The sequence below is a fragment of the Talpa occidentalis genome, unplaced genomic scaffold (assembly GCF_014898055.3).
Source record: "Talpa occidentalis isolate TD23 unplaced genomic scaffold, MPIMG_talOcc4v2.1 talOcc4.9, whole genome shotgun sequence".
NCBI lineage: Eukaryota > Metazoa > Chordata > Mammalia > Eulipotyphla > Talpidae > Talpa > Talpa occidentalis.
This window is the reverse complement of record NW_023605305.1, coordinates 15,609,698-15,623,080: the sequence shown is the minus strand read 5'-3', so window position 1 is coordinate 15,623,080 and position 13,383 is coordinate 15,609,698. Positions and strand designations below refer to the sequence as shown.

General features: G+C 55.5%; 1 protein-coding gene across 1 annotated transcript; it reads right to left on the bottom strand.

The window, feature by feature from the left end:
* Window positions 1-2,411: 2,411 nt before the first annotated feature.
* Window positions 2,412-13,168, bottom strand: TMEM222 (transmembrane protein 222). Its single transcript, XM_037499732.1, has 6 exons — window positions 12,955-13,168; window positions 7,525-7,609; window positions 6,249-6,280; window positions 4,840-4,936; window positions 4,623-4,753; window positions 2,412-3,440 (listed from the first exon to the last, which is right to left on the bottom strand). The coding sequence occupies exons 1-6, from the start codon at window positions 13,134-13,136 to the stop codon at window positions 3,353-3,355; spliced, it is 615 nt and encodes a 204-aa protein (XP_037355629.1). The 5' UTR covers window positions 13,137-13,168; the 3' UTR covers window positions 2,412-3,352.
* Window positions 13,169-13,383: the final 215 nt, after the last annotated feature.

The window sequence follows — 13,383 nt, the reverse complement described above, 5'->3', positions numbered from 1 at the left end:
GTAAGGGACACGGGGCCTGGCACAGGCTGGCACAGAGCAGTAACTGACTGTCCCTTCTCCAGCACAGTCCATTTGCACGCCCACCGCCTCCCCTGGAAAGTGCAGGTCACAGCAGAGCTGCTGTCTGTCTCCTCTGCCACCTGGGGGACCCCCAGGTGTTTGAGGAAGCCTAGACTCTTCCAGGGACAAAGTGAGGCTCCGGTGCTTTTCCTCTGCCCACAGGGAGGCCTTGGTGCCCCCTTTGCTCCCAGATTCTGCGCTGCCCTGAGGGGTTTGGGCCCTATGTTTAGATTACACGTGCTTGGGCACCATGAATGAGGCCACCCCAAGGCTCTGGAGCCCCCCCAGGTCTGCTTCATTCAACTGACCGTCCTGACCCACTGTAAGGGGTCAGGAAAGAACACTGAGCAGGTTTTCTGATCTCATGCAGACTGGGTAAAGGAGGAATCAGAGTCCTTAGTAGCTCTTTGCAGGTCTTTTTATTGGGATTAACCCAGTACACAGCAGGCAGGGGTGCTGGGGGGCTGGGAGGCTGGCAGGCCTCCCAGCCCCCAGCAAGTCTTCACTCTCTCTGGGCTCTCTGGCCTTCTCTGCTTCTGCTGCTTCTCGGCTTCTCTCTCGGCTTCTGCTGCTGCTGGCGTCCCCGTGACGCCGCCTTAAAAGCCCAGTCTCAGCCCAGGTGAATCCCATCTACCTCCGCCCACACCCTCCTCCAGGTGTCCGCGGTCAGGCATGCATTCAGGACAAGGATCCATCATCTCTCCTGATGGCCGGAGGGCAGAAAAGCCTGATACCTTTTACCTTACCCTACACCCACCTGCAGCCATAGCTTGTAGCCCCCCAGGAGAGGAGGTGGGCAAGGAAAGCCCACCCCCTCCCTGTCTAAACTGCTTCCTGAATGAACACTAACTCCCTTCGCCCACCTGAAGCCCCTCCCCCAGCCCAAGGGCCAGTGCCCCCGTTTATTTTTTACACGTGAATCTGATTTTCTGAGGTTCTGTTTCCGCATCTGCTAAATGGGCGTAAACATCCCTCACAGGTGGTTTCACTACCATTGGGTGAGACCCCCGGAGGCGCTGACTGAACAAGCGTGTGCATCTGCCCAAGCAGTGTCTACCGAGCACGTGTGTGTGTGTGTGTGTGGGGGGGGGGGGATCACTGTGGTGCCACCTCCTGTCGAGTAGCCTGCAGCGGCATCCTCACCCCCTCCCACCGTCCTGCCCTGGCTCCTCCCAGGGCTGTTTCTCAGCCCTGGGGCTCTCGGCAGCCTCCTCCTGGAAGGCATCAAACTCCTCTGTCTATGCTTCCAACTCGCAAGTCTCCTCCGCGTGTCTCCTGTACTTAGAACAGCTACTTTTCTGGACTCGCTTTTATTTTTTTCTTCTTTTTTTTAAGATTTATTTATTTATGCACACAAGAGCTGGGGTGTAGCCAGAGGTGCGGGGGTTAGAGGATTCACCAGAGACAGAGCGGGGAACAGAAAGGCGGATTGACTGAAATACACTGCTGAGGGGAGCAGCAGGTGAGTCAGGAGGGTTCTGCTGCGCCATGTGTGCTGCTCCCTGGGTGGGGATCGAACTTGTGCTGTAGTGGCTGGCAATAGCTTGATAGCACTGACTTTAACCCCTGCACCACCAGGGAGGCCCTATTTTTTTATTTTTAAAGATTTATGCATACAAGAACTGGGGTACAGGCCAGAGGTATGGGGGAATGGGGTGAGAGGATTCACCAGAGACAGAGTGAGGAACAGAACCAGCGGATCTACTGAAATCCACTGCTGAGGGGAGCAGCGGGTGAGACAGGAGAGGTCTGCTGCACCATGTGGGCAGCTCCCTGCCTGGCTGGGGGATCGAACTCATGCTGCAGAGGCTGTGGACAGCTTCATAGTGTTATGCTTAACGCCTTGTGCCACCAGGGAGCCCCTAGGAATGACTTCTAAGCTGGGCTTGGGGAAGGCAGGCTGCGATTCCAACAGGCGGGAAGCCAGCGTAGGTGTGGGGGGCGGGGGGATGTCAGCTTGAGAAACTTGGCCACATGACTTCGGATCTGACAGGGGCCAGGGACGGGGGTGATCCCCGTATATGGGGAAGCTGCTACCCTGGTGGAGGGGACAGGTCCAGGGCTCCCGGAGGCCTAGGCGCAACTCCCAATCCTACTGCAAAGTTCTTCCCGATGGCATGCGGGAGGGTTTCGATACACACCTGCCTGGGGAGGGTGGCAGATGAGGAACTCCCACAGCCTGGGCCAGGGCAGGATTTATTTGAGGGGCGCTGGCGTCCCTATCAGCTTCCATCCCAGAGGAGGATCCAACTCCTGCCAGCAACCAGGCCTTTCACCAGGGGCCCAGGAGGTAGAGATACTCCGGGACGTCAGAAGATACGAGCCGAAGGGCAAGGGGGTGTGGAAGGGAGAAAAGAAGGACCAGGCACGGTCTGATGTCAAAACTCTTTATTGTCCTGCCCTGGACGCCCTGCGCAGAGGAATGTGGGACAGTGGGGAGGGCAGCCAGCCTTCCACAACCTGGAGAAAGGGGGTGTGAGAGGTGGGAGGAAGCAGCTCCCTCTGGCTGTTTGGTGGTGCCAGCTGAAGTCCCCACATCCTGAGCCCAAGGGTGCCATCCCCAGGGCAAGGCCCCACACGCTCTGGCAGACAGGGGGCCACTCTGGACACATCAGCACCCCTCATCTCTCCAGCCTGGCGCGGGGCGCCCAGGCCCCCAAGTGCAGGTGGGCCATGGGCCCCGGAAGAGTGGGAAGAGGGGATGCCTGGGCTGGACACCAAGGAGACGGGGCACCAACTACCCCAGCGCGGCTCCCGGAAAACCTCTGAAGGGGGGGCCTCCAGCCCCAGTGGACCCTTTGAGAGGCGAGTGAGGAAGCCCAGGGCAGTTGGGGTTATGGAGACGCCCCCTGTCCCCACGCACCGGGCCGCAGCCCGCAGCAGGAGGCGGGCTCCAAATCCAGCGAGGGCCCTCGCTGGATCTAAAAACGGCCTCTCCCGCACTGGGCCCTGGGCCGCGGCAGGAGGCGGTGGCAGCAGCAGCTCTGCAGAGGGAAGCCAAGGCTTTCCCAAAAGATGAACAAATGAACAAAGAGGGTGACTCAAAGGCGGGGTCACGAGCCTGGGGCAGGGGGAGACGAGGAGTTCTGAGTAACTGGGAGACACAGCGAGGAAACACCCCGCCCCCCGCTCGTCCTCAGCTTCAGTTCTCACGCTAACCCACTGAGCCACAGCCTCTGCGTCAAAGCCAGCGGGTCCATCCCTGCCTTTGCGATGAGAAGAAAAATTCTGGAACCAAAGTGGTGGCAGCTGCCTCCTCAGGAGGCTGGTGAGTTTGGGGCTGGGGCTGCCATCACCGCAGGTTAAAGACCAGGCTGACGGTTAGGATGACACCCAGGAGGAGGACGAACGGCAGCCAGGTCTTCACGAAGGCCCCGATGCTGACAGAGAGGAGAGGGGGGTACAGGTGGGAAGGGCCCCATGAGTGGGTGTTCAGGCCCACTCATCACAGACCCAGATGAGGCTGCTGCCCTTAGGGAAGCACATTCCCGCCCCCCAAACTTGGCCAACCAAGGTATGTGCTGGCCCTGGTGCCAACTATAGAGAACCAGCAACCCCTGGCGGGGGCTGTCCAGGCTCCTGGAGGGGATCTGGTGACACCTGCTGGGCAGTGCAAAAGTGCCCACCCCTCAGGGCCTCACAGTGCCACTCGTGACCACACCTGTCTCTGGGGAGAGGCCACCAGTGAGCAGACTGGGAACTTCAGTCTGGTGTGGAAGCCAGGGGTCTCCTCTGCCCACGGTCTCATAATGGGACCCCTGGAGGTGAGGTGAGGGGTTGGCAAGTGGAGCAGAACTGTTTCTGGAGCTCAGGGGCCAGAGTTGGGGTCCTCAGTTCAGCCCCTGCTCCGGCTCTGTCCCTGTGACCACAGTTACGGGTTTCTCAGGGAGCCTCTAAAGACCTTTTGGACAAAAAGACCCCTGAGAGTCTCCTTCTCAGAGGCTCTTAGTGGTGAGTGCAGCTGGAGGAAAGCGTGAGGTGCCGGGTTAGCCAGGTGTGTGCTGGCCCCCAAGTGGGTGAGTCACATGGTCTTGACCTGTGAATTGGGACCAATGCCTTTGACCTTGCAGGTCGTGAGGCCGTGGCCTCCGAGATTCTCCTGGGCCACCACTGGGTCTTCTTGCCCAGAACCCGGTCTCTGATAAGGGGTGCAGAGAAGGGAATTTGTGCAATGGTCACCCACTTCCCCTGGGAGCTACCTATCCATGTGACCTGAGCATGGGGCTCTGCAGACGCACAGCCTCCCCAAGGGGCCAGAGTCATTGTCTCCCCTTCACCCAGGAGAGCTGCAGCTCAGAGAGGCTGAGGCAGTCACCTGAGATCTTGCAGTGAGCAAGTGACAGAACTGGGCTCGGGACCTACAACAGCCACCTCATTCTCCACCAGGAGTTGAGCTAGTTGTTCTAGAACCTACGTGGCAGCAACCAGCAGCTGCTTTATCCCTGCTGGCTGGAGGACTCCAGAAATGGCCCTGCCAGGATCCTGGGAGGACAACGCAGGGGGATCCTGGGAGGACAATGCAGGGGGATCCTGGGAGGACAACGCAGGGGCAGGTGGCTCACCTGACATACTTCCCATAGAGCAGGCAGAAGAAGCAGAGTGTCACCATGTTCCAGTTGGTGCTGTTGTTGTAGTGCATGAGGTTCAGGGCCAACGCCACATGGGAGTGGCAGTTGTCACAGCAGAGATTGTGCTGGAGACACAGGAAGGGCCGGGTGGGGTCAGGTTGGGCTGTGGGGCGCTGGCCCCGCCTCTCACCCTCAGAAGCGGCCCACCTACCATGCGGTGCTTGTACTCCTCAGAGGCATCGTGAACAGCCGTGTCCCAGGCATTGGGCCCACTGGCGTACACCTGAGCAGGGTCCAACTTCCAGTACCTGAGGGGAGACAGGGAGTTCTGGGCACTGGCTCAGTTCCCTTGAGCTGCTCAGCCCCACACATGTCCCTGGCACAGGTCCAGAGCTGGGTGCTAGGGCCATGGGGGGAGCCAGTTCCGGGGAGGGGGCCACACAGCACACATCGCTAACAGTGAGCGGCCCCCTGCCACGGGGACCCGGGAAGATATGAATGAACTTAGCAGAGATGGGGGCATGAGACGTTTCTGGAGGGGACACCTGCGTGGAGTGGGAAAGGGGAAGAGTCAGCCAGGCACAGAGCAGGACTTCTGGGCAGAGGGAAGGGCTTGAACACTGGGAGAGGCACACAACCCTGCAGCCTGTGCCAGAAATTACAGCTGGGCGGTGCTGGAGGGTGGGGCCAGGGTGATGGGACTTTGGCAGGTGAGGCTGATATGCAGACTTGGGGCTTGAACAGCACCGCAAGGAATCTGCCTGTCGGCAGCCGTCACCCTGACTCCCCACGCAGGAGACGGCGCTGAGTGGGAGAGCAGCTGGCAGAGCTAAAACCTCAAACCTCAAGTTGGGTGAGAACAGCTGTTCCAAGCAACAGTGTGCCCCAAAGGGCAAGCCAGGAAAGGCTGGGAGGTCAGAGCACCCCCTGGAGGCTGTGTGGGGAATGGCTCGGTGGAGGAGGCTGAGGGACAGGACCAGTGAGAAACCAGTGGCCTACAGGGCTTCTACCTAGGCATGGGTGTGCTTCAAACCGTCCTGGAAAAGCAGCCTGGCAGCTTGCACCCTGCCCACTCTAGGCCACCTCTGCCCAGGGGAACACCAACTCCTCCTCAGGCCACACTCCTCGGCAACAGGGGCTGTTCTGAGCATCCCCAAGCTGTCCCCAGGCCCACAGCTGAGGTGGGTCCGCAAGACAGAAAAACTGGAGACTAAAATTCCCACGCAAAGCAGCAGTAGCTCCCAGAGGGCCCGAACGGTTTCTGTTCTCTCTAACCAGAACTTTCCAGCAGAACTCCAGATAATGCCTCCCTCATACCTGGAATGGCGTGCTTACTCCAAAGTGAGCACTTGGGAGTGCCACTTCCCATATAATCTTGACCAAGCCCCTCCCCTTTCCTTCCAATGGAGCTGCAAACACCACTGGCAGAGCTGAAGTGAGCCTAGACGGTCCGTGGGTAAAGACCCGCTGGGGCCTGTGTGCTGTGGCGGAGCCTGGCTGGCCCTCCCCTCAGCCCACGGTGAGGGTGCTGGCTCCTCCTGAGCCCCAGAAGGCCTGGCCTGCTGCTCCCGGCAGGAGGAAGCAGGCTCTGGGCGAGTCACACGGCTGCTCATCACTTACTTGGCAGGCTTTCCAAAGGCCATGTTGTCTTCCTGTTGAGGGAAAAGAGCAGAGGTCAGTGGGGAATAGGCATCCAGCCGGAAAGAGACCTGGGCCAGTGGTGGGCGTGAGTGATTCGGGCATGCATGACTCAGGAGTGTGTCAGGTGGGCAGAGGGAGCCTGGTCCCTGCTCTGGGGCAGGCCTGGCATCTGTAATGCCAGCAGTAGCTCTTCAGCAGGAAGAAGGCAGGCATGCAAAGAGCACTGCACTGGGGGACTGAAGTCTCTGGGTGAACGGCCGCAACTGCCTGGTCTGCCCCCAGGTAATCCCCTCTCTCTCTGGACCTCATCTGCTCCAGGTTCTTTGGTCAATGTCTGGCCTTCGATTACAGGGAGGGGTGTCCTTGCCACGTAAAGGATGTTACCCTATGACCTCCTGGCCTGACAGAGGTGGTCCACCTGGGGCCTTTCTCGGCGTCTGGCAGTCTGACTGCATCAGAGCAGGCAGGACAGGGGGCAGGCTCCAGAGTCTTCCTTGGAGGGACACATTTCAGCCTAGTCCTAGACCCGCCACATAAGATCTGGGATACAGGAGTTCTACGGGGATAGACTGTGGGTGCGGGATCTGGAAGATCCTAGTGAGAGCTGGGCAAAGATGAATTATGAAAGAATACGATGGTAAAGGGTGGGAAAGACCTTTGCTGTGTTAAGATCATGACAACTCTTGATACAGGGGGCTGGTGCCACCACACCCCTTCATCCTAGCCTCTGTTGACACAAGCTGCAACCGGGGAAGAGGCAGGATGCTTCCTGCTCATTTGGAACCAGCCCATGGCACCCATATTGGCACATCCCAGGAATAGACCTGAGGACACAGCAGTTCATTCTAGAAGCCCCCCACCTCTTCTCCAAGGCCATACCTAGGGAACCTTGTCAGCCGTGTTCCCACCTTGCGACTCGCACCTTCTGAAGGTCCAGAGACGTGGGTCCTGGATGGTCTGACTCTCCACTCTTGCCTCTATAACCCCTACCCATGTCTCGGTACCCCAGGGGTGAGCAAAGGACTGGCTCAGTTACTTAAGAATCCTTCTGGCCACGCTGCCCTCCCGGCCTGTCCTGGAGGCAAGAGAAGGGGTAAAGGGGTGAAATGCTGGGGAGAAGCAGAGGGCCAAGGACTGCCCAGTATCTGCCTTCTTCTGGGTCTAAGGGAGACAAGGCCGCTGCCTACAGGCAAGATAGGCCAGTCTTCCACTTAAGCCTTGGAGCCCTCCAGAGCGGGGCAGAATAGGGACTCACCGAGACAAAGTAGGGACCTGCGAAGTCTCGAATGACGCCTGTGGATGTGCAGATGCCCATGTGGCCAATGATGGGAAAAAACCACCTGCAAGGAAAAAGGGCAGAGCTTAGGGGTCTTGCAGCTGGCGAGACAGGTGGTGGGTGTCTAACTTCATGCGGTGTATAGGGTGGCCAGAGGGGCTGGGGAAGCCCAGAAGAGGGCAAGTGCAAATGCCGAGTACGGCAGGATAGCACGGCACCCCCAGCAATGGTGAGCCTTAGAGGAAGAAGGCAGAGTGTGGGGAGGAAGCCGAGTGACTGGAATTCCCTCTCACTGCTGGTGGGAGTAGAAATTGTTTCTACCACTTTCGAAAACTGGCAATATAGCCTATGCCTCAGGGATTCCAGATCAGAGTGTACACCTAGCAGTGTCCCCAGGAGCCAGGACAGCTGGAAAGGGTCAGTCACCTCTGTCAAAACTCACTGCCCTGTCACCTCAGAGTGTATGCACTTTATTGTTTTTAATTATATGTCAATAAGGTTGATTTAAAAAATAACTAGAAATAATACAAATATTCAGTGATCAAGTAAATTGGGGTACAGTCATACAGTGAAATAGCACATAACAAACTCATGCAACGCACAGCCCAGAGTCTCAGAAGATGGAGTGAAGAAAGACTTACTCAAAAGTATATGCATATTATTCTGTTTATATGCAGTTCATACAAGAAAAGAGAAAATCTATGGTGCTAGAGGGCAAATAGGGTTGTTGCTGGGGCTGAACTGGCTAGCACAGGGAGCCCTTTTGGGTACTTTAATGTTCTCTCTCTTGATCTGGGTGACAGATCACGTAAACACCCATTCAGCCACATACTTAAGATTTGTATATTCTATGAGTGTTACACCTCAGAAATAAAAGTTTCTAAAAAGTGCTGGAAGGCATTTAAACCAAGCTGGGGTTCAGGGGAGGTTTCCCCCAGGAAATATGAAGAAAACAGCACCTGCAAGGGTAGATTTTAGGATAGAAGCATGGTGTTTGCCAGGAACTGAAAGTTCATATTTTTAAAAGCTGGACTCCAATATGGAAAACACAAAGGAACCCCAGATCTGTCTGCAGTCTCAGATCCAAGGCTCTGCAGGGTCTATATGCTGGAGATTGTCACAGCGTCAAGGCTGACCCTGCTCGGGTGACGGAGGCAAAACTCCCAGAGATGCAGCACACGACTGTGTGGGCTGGACCGGAGTCAGCAAAGGCTTCACCGAGGAGGTGACTTTTAATCTTGACCTGTGAAAGGGCAGGATGTCAACAAGGGGAAAGCAAAACTCTGAAGCAGCAAAGTGCTGTGTGTGTCTGGAGAATGGGGGGCTGGTGTGTGTATGCGGGGGTGCGAGGGGCAGTCAGGATAGAAGGAAGGAGGGCAGCCAGTTCAGAGGCCGCTGTGGAATACTGGCACCAAACGATGGTGTTTGGTGAGAAGCTGATGAGTTAAAAAGATCTTTAAGGGCCTCCCCGGTGGCACAGCGGTTGAGCGCTGGGTTGCAAAGCTGCCCGCGCCCGAGACGCTGGTTCAATCCCCGGCTGCTCCCCGGCCACCGGAGGAGGGTCCCACATGGTGCGCAGACCTCTCCTGCCGCCCGCTGCTCCCCTCAGCAGTGTGCTTCGGTCCTTCTGCCTGCTCTGCTCCCCACTCTGGCTCTGGTGAATTCTCTCACCCTCCCGTGCTTCTGACTGTACCCAGTGCATGTATAAGTAAAACAAACAAACAAATAAATAAATAAATAAATAAAGCATGCCTCTACTAAAAAAAAAAAAAAAAAGTAAAAAGATCTTTAAGTGGAAGACGGACAGGAGACAGGTCTCCCACGGCCGCAGTCTGAGCACCTGAGAGGATGGTGGGGCCAGACTGGCCTTTTGAGAATATAATTCAGAGTCCCTCGTTCCCTTGCTAAACATCCATTAGTGGCTTCCTATTATACTTAAGTTATACTTCAAACTGCAACAGTTTGGCCCTGCTTATTCCTTGAAGTCACTCACCTCCCTTCTCTCTAGTAATACTGCCTGCTTCTGGCTCCTCAAACACACCAAATTCCCTCCCAGGGCTTTCTCTGCGCGTGTCCTCTCCTCTTCCCCTCGAGCTTTGCACCTTTGGCTGCTTCTCATCTTTTAGGCCTCAGCTCAACTGCCAACTTCGGTCTTTCTTGACCACACTTTCTAGAGTAACCACACATAAACCCAGGCCCCCCAATATTTACGATTTCTTCCCAATATCCACGACTATCTGAAATTATCTTGCTTACTTACATGGTAACCATGTAAGGGATAATCCCCCTCAGCATGGGAGCTCCACAAAAGCAGGAATTTTCTTACTAGAGTTGTTGCTGGAGCAGTGTGGGGGTACAGCTGGGACTAAGTCCTCACTGACTGATGATGGGTGAGTGAATGGACAATGAGTGGAGTCTGGGCCAGTAAATGCCCCACGAGCGGAGTGGAGTGGGGCTCTGCAGCCAAACTGGAGTAGAATCTTGACTTTGGAGTAAGTAACTCTTTCCCACCTCATCAGTGAGAGGTGGGTGGTAATGATAACCACCTCAGTGGGGGTGCTGAGAGGGTTAAATAGCATATGTTGATAAAGTGCTCCATGTTATTATTGGCTGTCCAGGAAATACTTGTCTGGTTGGCTGGACTGGCATAAAGTTCCTAAGGATTCATAGTGGCCACAGGATGGACACATAGGAAGTTTTAGGAAAGTATAGCTCCTCTGGCTTCTCAGACCCTACTCAAGACGCATCTCTGTTTGGCAAGGTCTGCCTTTGACAGGTACTCCACATACCTCAGCTGTGCTGGCCACTGCTGATGGAAACTAAAGGTCACAGTAACAGCTGAACACTTTGCCCAGCGAAGCCCCAGATAAGGGCCTCTACGTGTCAGTCTGGAAGCTTCAGGAAGACAAGCTCCAGAGCTGCTTATGGACCACTGCCCATTCAGGACCTAGTGCACAACAGGCCTTCAATAGCTACTGAGGGTCTCCCTGGTGGCGCAGGGGTTAAAGTCTCAGTGCTATCAAGCTATCACCAGCCACTTCAGCCTGAGTTCAATCCCTAGCCAGGGAGCTGACCCACATGGAGCAGCAGACCTCTCCTGTCTTCCCCGCTGCTCTCCTCAGCAGTGTATTTCAGTCTGTCTGCCTGTTCTGTTCCCCACTCTGACTCTGGTGAATCCTCTCACCCCCCATACATCTGGCCTGTACCCCGGTTCTTGTATGCATAAATAAATAAAAATAAATCTTTAAACAAAATAGCTCCTGAATGAATGTATGAATGAGTTACTGACCCTGGAATTCTATCCTGGAAGGTAGATATGGCAGGAGAAAAAACCCCACAGTCGCTTCATTTTTTTTTTTTTAATGGATTTTTTTTTTAAAGATTTATTTATTTATTTATACAAGCACTGGGTTGTCAAAGAGCACCCAGTGCTTCGGCACAGTCAGAAGCACGGGAGGGTGAGAGGATTCAGCAGAGCCAGAGCGGGGAACAGAACAGGCAGATGGACCGAAATAGGCAGATGGACTGAACCTCGCCCGGCGGCCGGGGATCAAACCGGCACTGCAGAGGCTGAGGGCAGCTTCACAGCCCAGCGCTCAACCGCTGCGCCACCAGGGGAGGTCCCGCACTGGCTTCATTTTATTTCCTCATCTATACAATGGTGATGACAGTATCAATCTTCACTAGACTGATGAAAGGACTGAATGAAACAGTGAATATAACATGTTCTGAATAGAGCTCAGAACAAACTATCCAATCTTAGCTATTTTTATTAGTAGCAGTAGCTATTACCGACATCTGTGAGTACTCGAACAGATTTTTGGATTCAGTCTCCTCTCTGACCCTCCCTGCAAAGATGGCTGGCAGTTTCTCATGCCACATCTATTCCACATCTATTCCGCGCTGTGCTCTCCAGGTCAGTAATCACAGGCACTCCGATGGCTGGCTCACCTGTCTTTCTCCCCCTCCTATGGAGGGCAAGTTCTTTCATCGGCACATGAGCTCTTTGACAGGGCTACCAGGTCTCTTTCATCTCGGCCTTATGAACACCTGCACACAGGTCTGAGTAGAAATGGAACATGAGCTGCTTCTAGCCTAGATGGCTGGGGACTGACATGTCTCTACCTCATGTTGCAACCAGCTCTCTGGAGAGCAGAGAACTCCACAAATGTGTTTTTAAAAACACACCCTAAGAAACCTTAGGATAACAAGACAGGTTTTAGCAAAACCAATACATCCCTGCACTATCCCTTCCAAATAGCCTCACATTAATAGTTTGCTTTCTTCATAGCAGATATCATTATCAGTTCTCTTAGGAGTTAACTGTCTCCTTCCACCACGTTTAAATTCGACAACAGCAAGGACAGTATCTGATTTACTCCCCACTATATATTCTCATCACCTAAAACTACTCGAGGCAAATGTTAAAGGAACACTGAATGAATTAATGAATTAACACTTTCTTAACATTTTTATTTTTAAAGGACTCAGACATGGGTGCTCTTAAACAAATGCATAAGCATTTGAATACATAAACCAAAGTATGTTAACATGATACAAAAATTAAGGTCATTTTAGAGACAGCAATATGTAAAGCCAAAAATGATCCCTTTTCTATATCACCACTTGGTTGTTCTTAATAGAGGGAACAAATCTACCCTATCAGGTGAGAGGGGAAGAGAGTGGAGTCAAAGGCGGGAAATTTTGGTATCAGAAGACTGAGTTCCAGGATGCCTTTGCTGTGCGAGGGATCGAGACATTAAATGGTACAGGAAGCTGGGCTCCATCATCTGAGAAGACAATTCCTAACTTAGAAAGCGTTTGTGAAATTCAGAGAGTCTGAAGGAGCTTGGGTAACTGTCCAGCACTCGGAGAAGTGATTATCAGCTGACAAGGCCGATGCGGGAGGGGAAGCCACCTCCCCACCTGCTTTCTCTTCCGACAAAGGCTGCAGACACCCGGGACTTACACCCTCTGTGCGACTGAGATGGTGTGTGAACTCCAGCTTCACCTGTGAGACAAAGGGTTAGGCTCTCAGATACCTGGGGGCTCTGCCAAAGTTGGCATTCCCGGAGTCGGTGGGATTCCCAGACCCCAGGCTGTCTTGCCTAGAGGAAGCGACCGGCAAGCATTTGCACATGAAGGAATAAACTAAAGAATGAATGAAGGCGTCTCCTCAGCCCGAGTTAAGGGCCACGGGACCAGCGGGAAGCCGCAGGCCCTCCCCTGCCGGTCTGCCATCGTCCTCCTCCCGGACTACCCCCGGCGGGGAGCGTGTCCTTCTGTCAGCAGCAACTGGAGCCGCGCGGGTGGCGTGAGGACCCGCCCCGGGGTCGTCCGAGGACGCCGCGCCGCCCCGCCTCTCCCGGGGCCCACCTCGTCCCCGGGCGGACGCCGGAGGAGACTCACGTGAGCACCGGGATGGGCGTCCACACCACACAGTAGGGGAAACGGCTCCGCTCCACGTCCATGGCTGCGCCACCCTGCTTCTGGTCCGTCTGGGCCGCCGTCGGCGCCTCCACTTCCGCCATCGCGTGCGGGGGTGGCGGCGACGGCAACAGGAGCGGCAGGCTCCCTTCCGCTTCCGCCATGGTGCGCTCGGCCCGCTCCGGTCAGCCCCGGCCCCGGCGCCGCTCGCCCCCGTGGCGTCACTTCCGGGAGGCGGGGTCCGCCGGGCTCGGCCTTCCCCCGGGAACTGCAGCCGCGCGCCTCTGGGCCCGGCGGCCGCCGACGTCGCGCGGGAGCGAGGGGCGCGCTCTGATGTGCGCGGTCTGGCGCGGGCACCGCCGCCAACTTGTGGGGCGAGCTGAGCGCTCCCGAGACCTTCCTAGGTGCCAA

What these genes read in the sequence shown, in the direction of transcription:
- TMEM222 (XM_037499732.1), bottom strand. Translation starts at nt 13,136, where the DNA reads ATGGCGGAAGCGGAAGGGAGCCTGCCGCTCCTGTTGCCGTCGCCGCCA. An exon ending in GCCTTTGGAAAGCCTGCCAA is followed by an intron (nt 4,937 to 6,248) that starts GTAAGTGATGAG and finishes GTCTCCCCTCAG; the next exon opens with GTACTGGAAGTTGGACCCTG. An exon ending in CTCTATGGGAAGTATGTCAG is followed by an intron (nt 3,441 to 4,622) that starts GTGAGCCACCTG and finishes CCTCTCTGTCAG; the next exon opens with CATCGGGGCCTTCGTGAAGA.